This window comes from Charadrius vociferus, unplaced genomic scaffold (assembly GCF_000708025.1).
Source record: "Charadrius vociferus isolate BGI_N301 unplaced genomic scaffold, ASM70802v2 scaffold333, whole genome shotgun sequence".
Lineage (NCBI taxonomy): Eukaryota > Metazoa > Chordata > Aves > Charadriiformes > Charadriidae > Charadrius > Charadrius vociferus.
The window spans coordinates 840,648-854,035 of NW_009647682.1; the positions used below are offsets into that span (position 1 = coordinate 840,648).

Genomic DNA, 13,388 nt, shown 5'->3' on the forward strand with positions numbered 1-13,388 from the left:
GGACACGGTGGGGGAAGACTTCTGCAGGGGACAAAACACAGCACAGAAAGGTGTCCACAGTATCTCACAGCTAAATCGCAGATTCAAACTCTCCCGATGACTTTTGCAGGTCAGAAGTACAGGAGACGCCGGCAGCAGCACCAGGCGTAAACCCAGCTTATGGAGCAGGGTGAGTCTTCCTGGTGATGAGATTCTGGGCTCCCTGGTGATGCTCGGCTGTGCATGACAGCCCCCTCGCCTGCCTCCACCTCCCCTCTCCATCCCTGTGCTCCCTTTTGCCTCCTTCACCTTCTTCAGCGTTAAGCAGCTCATGGTCCAGCTGGAGGGCAAAGAGCCAGGGGGCTCCAGTTTGGGCCAAATTCTGGCCGGTTGCACCCAAAGTGCTGCCTCTGCTCGGTGCTGTGCTGCAGGCTGCCACGCACCCGCCTCCCCGACCCTGCACACGCAGGCAAGGAGCCACCTCTGTCCACATCTGTCCTCATGCAAAGCTACCGCATATATGACCAACCCTGCTGTCCCCCACCGACAGACAGCCACCCGGAGACACAGTGGCATCTGCAGGGTGGTCTGTCCCCCCAACCAGCCTCAGCCCCCTGCCGCCGGGAAGCACTGACTCCCGTCACGGCAAGGGAGAGATTAAAGGGCACAGCAGATGCCTTTTACTTCCATATCTCCATGGCATTTTTCAACCAACAGCTTATACTTGTAAAACTGGGGTTTATTAAAAAAAGCATTAGGAAATGTATTTTCTCCTGTCAATAAAGTGACTTAGAATTAGTTGGAATTTTAAAATTAAAAACACACCCTGAACTTTCACTTCCACTTGAAATCACTCTGGCTTTGAAAACAGACTTTCTTCCCCACGTCCTCTCCTGGGTTTTCCCCCTCTCCTGTTCTCTCCTCACCATGTTTTTGTTTAAAAATTCATCAGGCCAGGGAAAAATTCCGGGGCAGGAAAAGAGGGAAGGAAAAAAAAAAAAAAGCGGAAGAAACTGTGGCTTTTGCAAACCCATCTCCACGCAGGGGAGAAGCAAAGCTCCAGACTTGCCTTCCTCCTCTTGGAAAGCAAGAGGCACTCAGAAGGATGAGGGAATATCATATATTAACCAACCTCCTGCACACCCCCAGCGGCAGATATGGCAATCCTCCCTGGGCTAATGCGGCTCCCCGAGCACGGCAGCCAGCCTCAACTGGGGAAAATGGAATGGATAAGCTAGGAAAAGTACCCTGCGTGTTGGTGTGGGATGCAGCCTGCTGTGGCACTGACCATAATCCCTGGCTGCTGCTCCCAGCTGAGCTCACAGAGACCTGAACAGCTCATAACAGGGTTCTCACTCCAATGAGCCAAGTGCCAGAGTGTGTCTGGCTGACTGCTGGTTGATGCACGTCCTACATGCAGCACTGATTTGGGGAAGGACTGACATGTACCCAGTCACCATTACTCAGCAGAAGGTCACTCCCTACACCGATACGCCGTGCCCCGCAGCTGCAGATGCCGAATGCAGGGTGCTGCCGAAGGGGCAAAGACACGCTGCACCCCTGAGCATCCTCGCAGTTTCAGGGGTCACTCCCACCCCAGGCTGATCCTGCTCTGCAGCGACAGAGCTTCCCCACTACAGTGTGCATTTTAAGGACAGCTGCTGCACTCTCTGCACAGGACGCATGTAACGTCTGCTTATGAGCGAGAACACTCCACAAGGGGATGAAAAGCTATATGGAAATGGAAGATCATTACCATGATCTCCTTGGAAACATCCCATCAGAGCAAGTTTTTCTTCCTCCTTCTTCTCTCCCCCCATGTGCACGAATTCTGGCACCCTGTGCATCGCTTGGCGTTGCCTCAGCACTGTGGGTCCAAAATGCAGGCGTCTCATTTCTAAAGCCATTGTCTAGGATGTGCTATTGAGCTGCAAAACATGGATGGTTTGGGATGGAAAACAGGCATCTCTTGCAATACAAAAAGAAGCTGGTAACCCAGATTTGATTTGTCTTTGAAGCTATAGAGAATCTCACCAAACAAAATTTGCTTTATTCCTACAAAGGGAATGAGAATCTTAGCAACAAAACAAATCAGCACCTCTGCCCCCTGAACGCAGCGATGAGCAAACCGAGAGCAGAGCAAAGGGAGCACGGCTTCGCCCCGCTGGTCACTGCTGCAGCGTGGAGCGGCTGGTTTTGGAAAGCAGCACGGCAGCATTGTACGCGTTAACACACTCCACTTGGGAATGTGAGGCTGGAAAAGCTGCTTTGCTAATTTACTTTTGAATCGGAGCTCTGGGTTTCTCTCCTTGCATGCCGTTACATTTTGCGAGGGCTCACGCAGCCTGTTCAAGGCAGGGAGATTTTCAGGAACCCCAAGAGTTTCCCCAGTTCTAGCACAATGACTATTTGCCAAGGAAATCACCCCAGAAAATTTATTACTTGCTATTCGCTTTCAAAAGTAAGCAGGGCTGGGAAGCACACAGCAGTGCAAACAGCAGCTGAGCTGAGATTTAATCCTGCCCCCAGGTTACTGTACTTTCCCCGCAACTAATAAGATATCTGATGGGAGGCGACCTCCCACCGCAAGCAACGCTGCCACACAAATACTGCTTGCGGAGGGTTTTTGTAGCAGCTTTAAGATCCCAACCTCCAGGCCCTGCTATGCACAGCCCCAAAAGCATCTCACGGGCTCCAGGAAGAGATTCCCCCGCTCATCCCCCATGCTGCTTTATGAGCGGGGCCGTTCCCCTCCCCTTGCAGGAACCGGCCACATGTTCTCCATCTGGGAGCAGATGCCCATGAGCCAATAAGCTCAACTTGGAAAACTAACTGAAAATAGCACAAAATTTCTGAGTGCTCTACAGACCGCGGCCGGATGATGGATATTAGTGCTCCAGCAGCACCGGGACACCGTTTGGCACAGTTCAGCAACAGCACAGCTAAAAGGGTTCAGGGAAATGAAAATGAGATGACTGAAGGTGCTGATGCCTGAGCATCTGCCCTCTCCCAGAAGTTCTAGCCTGTAAGGAAGGAGGGTCTCAGTCTGCTGGTAAACCAGTCCCCAAACTGCTGCTGTGCTCAGCTTGGAGTATTGAAGGACAACAGCTCTGTCCCTCCCACACTCCTGAAACCACTGGGGGACATTCTGGTCTCCAAGGTAAAACTGTACAGCGTTAGAGCTGCTGTAGCTCTGTCAGGCTGTAAGGGCTCCCTTGCGGCTGTGCTGGCTGGCGATGGCGGCGCGATGGGCCGTGCCTCCCGTGCTCCAACACAGGGTAAGCCGTGGGGAGAAAGGCTGAGACACCAGCAGAACCCTCGCTGCCCCCAGCTGTGCCTGTGGCACCACCAGCGCAGGACCAAGGAGCAGGACGTCTGGGGTTTGTTCTGGATCCTGCTGTTCCCCACAGGGTCAGGATGCAGCCAGCTTTTGGGTGCATTTAACCACTTGAAAGTCAGAGACAGGAGGTCCAGACAGTGATACATCCAGCCTCAAATCAACCCAGGGTGAGCCATCAAAATAGAATTTGCTAAAAGACAACACAATGATGATCTGTGAGCCCCCAGCTATGTACAGCCTGAGGCAAAAAAGACTCAGGTCTGCAGCTGGGAGTTAGGCAAATGCTGGTGTTTCCCCTTGGCCAGCAATCACACAACATGTTCTCCAGGCTGAGCAGGATTTTAACCCCACGCGAAGCCTATGTTCATGTTATTTGGGAGAGAAACCACCACTACCAGGAGCCAACAGGTCCCTTGCACACTGGCAACTCTGCTCTCAGAACCCTTTGCCCTTACCCATAGAATCACAGAAGGGTTTGGGTTGGAAGGGACCTTTAAAGCACATCTAGTCCAACCCCCTACCATGAGCAGGGACATCTCCAACTAGACCAGGTTCCTCAGAGCCCTGTCCAACCTGACCTTGAATGTTTCCAGGGATGGGGCATCCACCACCTCTCTGCGCAACCTGGGACAGGGTTTCACCACACACAGTGTAAAAAAACGTCTTCCTTCTATCTAGTCTGAATCTACCCACTTTTCATTTAAAACCATTACCCCTTGTCCTATCGCAACAGGCCCAAGGTGCAACAAATGGCATGTCCAAGGTGACTCCAATTCCCTGAAAAGGTTTTTGTTACATTTTCAAATGAACCCGCGGTCTATGGGACACACGGGAGTGCAGGGCAGACATCCTCCACTGTGCCCAGTGGCTGGAGCAGCACTGGAGAAAAGCCCACAGGCTGTCCCCATTGACTCCCCACCGTTGCTTGATGCCAGCAGCCTGGCCCTGACCTGACCCGGGCAACATGCCAAGCACCAACTCAAATTCACTCCCAACCTTTCGGTCTGCAGTCACATCAAGCCCAGTGAAGCCCGGCTGAGGGATGAGGCTGACTCCTTGGGAACGGGCACACGCCTCTCCGGGCTCACAGCAGCGATGTTTCTGGGACGCGGTGTCCATCTTCCCTGCTGGGATGGGGAGGAAGCTGAACTTCATTATCTCCCTTGCTTTAGCTCTGCAAAACTCCAATTAGGAGTTTAGAGCTGCCTCCTCATCACTCCCTTGGTGCAGTAAACGTCAGGAGGCTGAAGGCACAGTGGCTGCAAAAGGCCATAGCTCAGTGGCTGTGGGTCCTGTGCCCGTGGCGGCCACAGCACCCATGGCCCTACATTAGTCCTGCCCTGGCAGAGCCAGACTGTCCTAGGTCCTGGCCACAATCTGCCAAATGCCCTTCCTCCTGGTTTCAACATAGAGGGGGGGACGTAGCTGTCCCCACTCCTGCAAAGCAGCATGCCCACCTTGGAGCCTGCCAAAACGCCCCTGCCTTGCATGGCTCCATTGCTCTCAGGCTTGTTCATGATGCTGTACTCATCCCAGCAAAGCCTTCTCCAGCTTCTGAGCCACCGAGGCTGGGAAAAGCCTTGGGATGTGGGAGTGGGCGCCTGCGAGGCTGACAGCATGTTCCCCATGGCACCACACCAGGAACCGGCTGGGGAGGGACACGCTCGCCCCACTGAATAGCCCACAGCGTTTCTTCTGCCAGCCATGGCTCACCTCAGGGAGCTCCCGCGCCACAGCATTCGATGCGAATTAGCCACTATCTATTCTTCCACTTGTTTGCATCACCTTGGAAATATAATGCCAAGTCAGAGATAAAGTGAACTGGGAACATCCCGACAGCATCTAACGCTTCCAGCCCGAGGCGTTCGTTAAAGAGATGAGTTTCAACATCACAGGTCCCAGCCCGAATAGCAGGTTCCTTTGCCTTGCTCCCCAAGCACATCTCTCCCTGCAGCACCCCCATCTCCCCACACATCGGACTACAAAAGGGAAGGGCTGCTCTCCACGTTTTACTGAGTTTTACGGGTTTTCACGGAGCCCAAACTGTGCTCACAGGTGAAGGGGTCCTCACCATAATCCCTGCAAAAGGCTGAAGGTGTTGCACAGAGGACAGGGCCACACAGCCGTGCCACAACAAACCACCTGACTCCCCAGGCTAGAAAAAACACCAGGGTAAACTCCTTTTCGTGTCAATCCGGGCTGGCACAGGACCAAGACGTACCCTACACCGACATGCGGGAAGCCTGAGATGACGATGCTGCGCATGGGCAACGGACGTGTGATTTTGAGAAGTGTCTCATCAGTGAGTTATTCTCAGCCCACGGCTATGCTGAAAGCTCACACAGCTATAAATAGCCGGCGACAGAGCTGTACCTGAGTCGCAGCTTCGAACCTACTTCACGGCTGCTCGCCGAATCGGGAGAGCCAGGCTGATCAGCACAGGGGCTGGGGCAGTGCCGGCACTGGGGACATTTCAGTCCCACTGAAAAAGGACAGAGGCGTAAGCTTCACAAAAGCTCAGCTTTAGCCAGTCTGGGCTCCCAGTAGAGCCAGTAAGGATTGGGTTTGGCCAAGACTGCGCACTTCATAAGGACACTATTGAAAAAGCTTGTCCGGTTGCAGGGTCTCGTTGACACCTTCGTCACACCTCATGACAAAATGTGCAGAGGTGGGACATGGAGCAACCACAGATCCCAACCATGCAGGCTGGCCCCCAGCAGGGCTGGCACTAGAAATAAAAGTGGTTCAGCCTTTCCCTAGTGCTAAAGACATGGTGCTGCCCCTCTGCCATGCTGCAGTTGTGACATTTCCCCCTCCAGCTCACATACCACTGGCTTCAGCACCCACAGCACAGCTCTTCCCATCTTCCTGGGTCACATGAGAACAACCACAACCTCCGGCAGTTTCACCAAGCTGCAGAGGACCTCAGCCACGAGCCATCCTTCCAGCTCACCAAGCAGGAGAGGTTCCCATCCCACAGCCAAACCCAGGCAACCGGCTGGTGAGCCAACGGAGCTGGCATGGAGCCCAGCCCTCCCGCTGCGTCACCTGCAGCTGGGAGTCAGGCTCACAACCTGTCGAGGGAACAACAGCTTCGTGAGCGCAGCAGAAAACCCTCAATTCCAGTTCCTGACTGAAAGTCACCTCCTGGGTCCCCTTTGGAAGGTCCCTCCTGGCCAACTCACCATCCCCTCCTTACCCACACTGCCACTGGGTGAGATCCAGCCTGGAGAAATCACGAGGACAGAGCAGCCTTGCCTTTACACCTTCTGAAATTAATTCCTGGATTTGCCATAAATTCCTTCCGTAATTTCAGGGAGATGCTTCAGGCCAGACCCTTGCAGGTACGTATGCCAGGGAGGGCTGCAAAGCACTCACCTCTTGATGAGTAGGAGGGCTCTAGGACAGAGATAATGAGGTTGACACAAAACCAAAGAGGGATGTGGAGCAAGCATCACCAATGCCTACATCAGGCAGTTGTGGAAAACCCCGTTCTCCCTACAGCACTGGCGTGCTCACATGTCCACGAAGGTGGAGGCACGTGTCCCTGCTGTGGGACATGCCTCGGGCAGCACAGGGGGACATGCCTGCCTGTGGTCTGCCCAGGCAGCAGCTCCAGGGAGCAGCTCCAGGGAGCTCACACGCCACGCTGGCCCCTATGCCAGGGCCACGAGGCTCTCAAGCCATCTCTCTGCTACAAGGCTGCTCCCAGGAGCGAGGAAAACATCCTGCCCAGCCACGCTGCGCTTGTACTAAGCTCCCTGATGTGGATTCCAGCAGCTCCTTCCAGCGGGAGATGAATCTCAGCCCTTCTCCTGAATTAATAAAAAATACATTACTGCCTCAATTGGACAAGACAAATAACAGCGTAAGGAATGAAAGAAACCTTGAGCGAAAAAAAACGTGGAAGAAATGGATTAGAGGAAAGGCAAGGAGATCAGCGGGCGCGCTGGGCACTGCTCTTCAGTGTCACACCCGCCTTGACACAGGCACATCTCCATTTTCACAGCTTCTAATCTCAGCCCTGCAATGCAGCATCCCCTGCCTTCCCAGCTCCTGTCCGCACTCGGCTCCCCGGCTCCGAGCTGCAATGCAGCAGCGTGGGAAAACCCCTCTCCCCCTTCGTCCCTCCACCCCACCGCAAGGCAGTGCCGAGCCTCCCCGGCCAGGCTTCCCGCCTCACATGTACTCTGCCTTCCCGAGCTCACCGCTTCCTAGCCGGAGAACCAGCAACCCCTCCCCTGGCTCTCCCGGGAGAGCTGCTTCACACGCCCGGAGGAGGACATGACTTTGCAGGGTAGGGAATACAGCAGAATCGCACCATATCTGATCTTCCACACTCTGCGTCCCCACAGCTCTGTACAAGACACCCTCAAGGCGCGAAGCCCGGAGAGGCCGAGGACTAAGCTACCCCAAAGGACAGAGCCATCCCCACTCCACCCAGTGAGTGGATCCAGACTCAGCAGCTTCACTGCTGGGCTCTAACCACATCTGCCACTGGTACCAGCAACACTGCACACACACAGCCCTGGGACATTGCTGCCACCACGCACACAGAGCACCACATGCCACACGTGTGCTAGTACAAAGGATGCTCTGGACTGGACAAGTGACCAATTTGAGGACGTGTCAGCAGGTCCACCCGATACCGCACAGCCAGGCAAGCGGCGTGGGCTGACCCTGAGACCACAGCCCAACAGAAAACCACCTGGTTCCCCCCAGGCAGGACTGCAGCTCAGGCAGGCAAGCCGGGAGGCACACGCTGGCCACAGCAGACGGGCTGGCACTAGAGGCTGGCATCACTCACAGGTTACACACCTCCGAGGGTGCACGCTCTGGCTCCGCGCTGAGCTGGAACAAATGTTCACCCTGTGCAGCAGGCACAAGCATCAGCCAAGTGCTGTCCTCGGATGCTCGAGTGAGAGTGGGCAGTGAGGACTGTGGGCAGGGAAGACCAGGGAAATTGTTGTCTGGCACCATGAGAAGCTGTATAGGAAGGCAACGAGCGAGTAACCCAAACGGACATAACAGGGTGATGGCAGAGGGGACACGTGCCACAGCATGAGAAGCCAAAGACACAAAGCTGGGGACAGGGGACACCAGGAGGGGACTCTCCAGAAGGACTCAGAGCTGCCACCAATTCTCTGAGTGCCACCCATGCTGGAAGGACATTGCTCATGAAGCACCTGGATGGGCAGGACCCACGGGTGTGCTTCTGCAAGAGAAAACCACACCAGGAGACCTCAGCAGTTGCCCTCAGGGGACAGCAAGGTCTTGAGGGGACATTGCCCAGGCCCCACTGGGGTCACATCCCACCAGGAGATCCCCAATAGCATCTCCAGAATTGCATACAATTTTGCATTCATTTGCATATTTTCTCAGTAGACAAACGTTGGATTTGAGGGCAAGATACAGGCAGTCACTGGGAAAGCCCCATTTGAACAGCAATTTTCAGGCTCTCTGGGGGAGGAATTTGTTTCAGCAATGCATCTTCAAATATTTTTGCCTTCAAGTGTTTGCTCTGCCACTTTTCCATGGGAAATTTTGAAAGACAAATATGGATTTATTTTTTTTTTTAGCACTTTTTCTGCATTGCCATTACCACTGGGAACATGGCACATCCCAAACAGCTTCAGCAGAAAGCTCTGGGGCCCTCGTGTCACATTTCCAGACCTTCTCCCCAGTCACTGGAGCCATCTCTGCCAGAGAGAGGAGATGTCTACTGCTCTGGAAGCAGCAACATGACCGTGTACCAGTCCCCTTTCTCCTCACCCCTAGCCCAACCGCAGGAGTCCAGCTCTGCAGCCAGAAGGATATAAATCCGCACCCCAACGACCTCATCACATGGGCACCATCACGCAGGAGCCTTAAGAGAGGAATAATGTTAACAGGACAGTGATATCAGGACAGCCGCATCACTTTACGAGGCAATAACCCGCTCCCATCACTGTGAAGAGCTACTTGGTCTCTGACCTCCTTATGGTCTCCCGCCAGAGAACCTGGCTATTGCTGCACAGTGCTGCAACGGGCCCGTTAGTGCTTAACTAAACAACCAGGAACGCCGTGGGGCACAGGTAGGAATGCCATGGGCAGAGGCGCTCCTTTTAATCATATACCTTGTGCCTGGCCAGCAAGGACAGTTACGAGGAGGGGATCTCCTTGGGAAGGGATACCTTGGTGACACTATCTCCACCTGAGCCAGGAACGTGCTCACACAGGATGTGTCTGACACCAGCCAAGTGTCTTCCCTCTGCTGTGGTTTCTTTTTTAAGCCGACCACAGTCAGATGCAACATGAAGCTCCTGCCCTTCAAGGAGCCCATCTGCCCATACCAGTCCCTTGGCTCTCCTCCGCACCACCGACGGGCTGCTGGCACCCACTGCCCAGCCAGCCGCCAGCTCCGGCACAGCCGGGGTCTGCCCTGCCTGCGGATCGGCACCATGGAGCTACCGGGTCTCCATGGGCACATGCTGCCCATCAGGGACACCCCTGCTGGGCCACTCAGTGGAGTGGAGTTTGGCAGGGATGCAAAGACTCCTGCAGCGAGCATTTCGGGGAACACCATCTCCCCTGGGATCACACGTGTGTCCACCTGGGCTCTGGCCCATGCAACAACTGCCGCTTATCCCCATTAGCAGCCACTTAAGAGGCACCATATACGGCAAGAGATAGCCAAGGAAATGGCTGCAGAAAGTAACTGCAGGATCTCGGACGTGCTCTGGGGATCTCTAGGTAAGTGCAGCAATCATGCTGGGCACCGCACTCCAGTGCCAACGAACTCGCACGCAGGCCGTACGTGGCCTCTGCACCTGCACGCTCTTGTCCACCGCATGCAGAGATGGGCAGGGCAAGCTTTGCACAGCGAGCTCTTCCACCACGCTGGCCACGCGCCCTCCATACCCTTCATCCTGTGGCCAGGCACTGGTGTAATTAGCAACCCCAGCTGCCAGCCAGCTTTGATGAGAAGCCTCGATCTTTGGTTGATGTGAAATGTATAATTTGGATGATGGAAATAGCCTCTACAAAGCACATGTGGTTGCTGCGTCCCAGTGACCTCTCCCGTCTTGCGCAGGCTGCTCTGCTTTAGACGTGGTTACATGTCCAGCAGCTCTACAAAGGCTTCGGTGCCATCAAACAGATGACACAGCGGCAGCAACCGAATGAGAAGTAACATTTGGCCACTACTAAATAAACTCTATTTTTGGCCAGCAGAGGCTTGGGAGTGCTTCTGGCAGGAGGAGCACAAGGTGGAGATGAGAACTCAGGTGTGGAGACCCAGCGCAGACAAGGTCTCTGCAAGCCATCATGTCCTGGCGCAGCAGGGAGCTCGGGTTAGGCACAGGCAGCACAGGCTTCTCACACAGGTCAACAGTTCAAGGACAACAAGATCTGCAGAGGCTGAAAGTCCCTGCAACTCCTGTCTCTTTCTTCCCAGCACAAACCAAGCTCGCAGGTCTTCTCATGCCACTCTGGATAGAATGTCCTCCAGCAGACATGGCAAAAGAGCTCAGGCTGATGTTTCTCTTGCCAAAGGAATCCATGAAAACAGCAGAGAAATCTTCCCTCCGTCCCAAACACCTCCTGCACCAACCAGAAGAAAGGCCCTCGCCTGGCCCTACTCACCAGCCCTAGAAGGGTGTGAAGCCCACTCTCCTGAGCAAGTGCGATCCTGTCCCTTCTGGGTCCGTCCCCACCACAGGAACAACCTCTCCCTTGAGGAGCCAGGTTGTGGAAGGTACTGTCACCCCTGGAGAAGGTTTCATCAGCCTGGATCACACCAGATGACAAGCAAAGGGGTCAGGACCAGAAGCTTAGCGTGTGTCCAGGCTCACGCGCCCCAAGCTGTGGTTCTGCCGCCAGCAGATATGAAGTGACAGAGTAGCCACCCCCACTGTCACACTGCTCCCTCCTCTGCACATCCCCAAGCTCCTGTCGGCATCCCCACCACACGAGCTGTCAAGGACATGCCAGGTCATGGTTGGCTTGGTTAAGTAGGTGTGACTCAACAGCACAACTCCCATGAACGTGAGAAGTACAGCCGCGTGGAAGGAAAGAAACATTTCAACAGGGTTAAGCTCCTGCCCTGTCCACCCCACTAGACAACCTCCCCTCAGTACCAACCACAGGAAGCCCAGCAGTCTGTATGTCTTGGAAAATAATCTGTTTCAGCAAATACACAGCGCAGGAGGGTTCAGAGGTGAGATTCAGCAGAGATTGGCCCTCACAAGCCAGCTGACCAAGCTGGTAAGTGCAGTCCACAGGGATGCTCAACACCTCCCAAGGTCAAGGTCAGCCCTGTGGCCCTGAAGCAGGCGTTGATGCAGGCAGGGGCTAGGCAACCACCCCAGAAATCAAAGCACTTCCATAATCCATGGTCTTCCTCAGCGTGTGCACAAGTCCCCGTCCTGCAGGCAGGATCTCTGGTACTCCAGCAACTGCCACAAACCAGGAGTCACTCCCACGTGGGCCAGCCCTGCACCCTCAGGGAAGGTGCAAGAATTTCTCTTGGGGGTGCTGAGGACACCCCTATCTAAGAGCAGAGTGTTGCAGGGGGACACTGAGATCCCCCCCAGGCATGCCAACACCAGTGGGTGGAGATCTGTTATTCCTCAAGTGACAAATCCTCCCGCAATCCTGCCCTGCTTCCACGGAATCTGGTGTTACACCAGCATTAGGACTGAGGATGGACATCCATGAGCCCAGCTGCGGGACCGGGACCACAGGGACAGCCTGAGCCCCCGCAGCGAGGCCAACCTCACATGTCCAGCCTGCTCATCCTCATGGTCTGCCTGCCCATGCCTTGAGCTCATTCTGTGGCTTTCCACGAGCCGCTTGCGCAGCCCCAGTGAGCCCCAGGAAGCTCCAGCAGCTGCGGCAGACTCCTGCCAGGGAGAGGATCAGGCAGGCTGCACACCACAGCTGCTGCTCCCATGGCTGTGCACGGCCAGGGCGCCGAGGGTGATGGTCTGGGAGGCTCCATGATTGTGTGCCGGCACACAGCAGTGCACATCGTGCCACAGTTCTGCACTCGAGCAGGGGCTGTGACACCCCGAAGGCTCCTGGAGCAGCAGATGTGCAGCAGGGAACCAGGCTCAGCAAGCACAGCTTCACGGGCGCCTGATTTTGGCACGTACTTGAGCTTGCTTCACCTCCCCCCAGCCTCCCCCACTGCCCTCCGCCGGCGCAAATCTCTCCCCTTTTTCCCCACAGCAAAGCTCTGCTCACAATGCAGCCTGGAGAAGGCATCTCAAGCCAGCTCTCCAAGTGTCGGAGAAGCTCCTGGCCCCCCAGAAGGGGATGTCAGCCGGGGAACCTGAAGGGACTGGACACACCAGAGCTCACGGCCCTGCCTGTACCACTGCTCCCCTGCACCACCAACCAGCAGGGCTTTAAACCTGGCAGCTCAGGCACCGGGAGCACCATGACAGCTGTGCAGAGCGCATTTGCCACCTTCTCACACCAGTTTGCCAGACCAAACAGAGCTCTTCGGAGCTCTAAACCCCCCACGGCCCTTGCCCAGCTGAGCCCACGGGCAGTGCCTGTTGGGATGCAGGGCAGAGCGGGCTTCAGAGGGAAGCAGAGGGCTACCGAGGCTGCCACGGTTTCCTAGAGATCAGCACGCGGCCACGAGGGAAACACGAGGGCTGGGCACGCATGTACCGAGACCCAGCACCATGGCCCACGAGGGGGACAGCGAGTCCCAAAATCAGAGGCACGGCCAGCGTCTGGGGCCAGCACTCATTGCTCTGATGAAAACCCACCGTGCACACAACAAGCTCTCAACCATGCAGGCTCAGGGATCAAACCCGCCGGGGTAGGAATACGCAGGCGGACACGGGCTGAAACTGTCTCATGCAAACCCTGTAGCTGCATCCTTGGAGGACCCTGCTCGGCCAGAGCCCAAGACCTTGGAGAAGCTCTGGATTTGAAACCTCCTGCCCAAACCGCAGGCAGCGGTGTGGACCCTACGCACGGCACCTCCAGCGGCAGCTTCCCGGCGAGAGCAGCCAAGGTCAACCCCTGGGGCGAGCCAGCCCGACGGCGAGGGGCCGCCGGGGGAACTCGCCGG

At 55.6% G+C, this 13,388-nt stretch overlaps 1 protein-coding gene across 1 annotated transcript in view; it reads left to right on the forward strand.

Moving 5' to 3' along the window:
- The first annotated feature begins 3,215 nt into the window (after nt 1-3,215).
- The window catches only part of RNPEP (arginyl aminopeptidase (aminopeptidase B)), a 42,382-nt gene continuing 32,209 nt past the window's right edge, over nt 3,216-13,388 (forward strand). The window contains exon 1 of the mRNA XM_009881342.1: nt 3,216-3,257. Within this exon, the coding sequence (XP_009879644.1) occupies nt 3,216-3,257 (42 nt within the window). The remainder of the gene's footprint in view (nt 3,258-13,388) is intronic.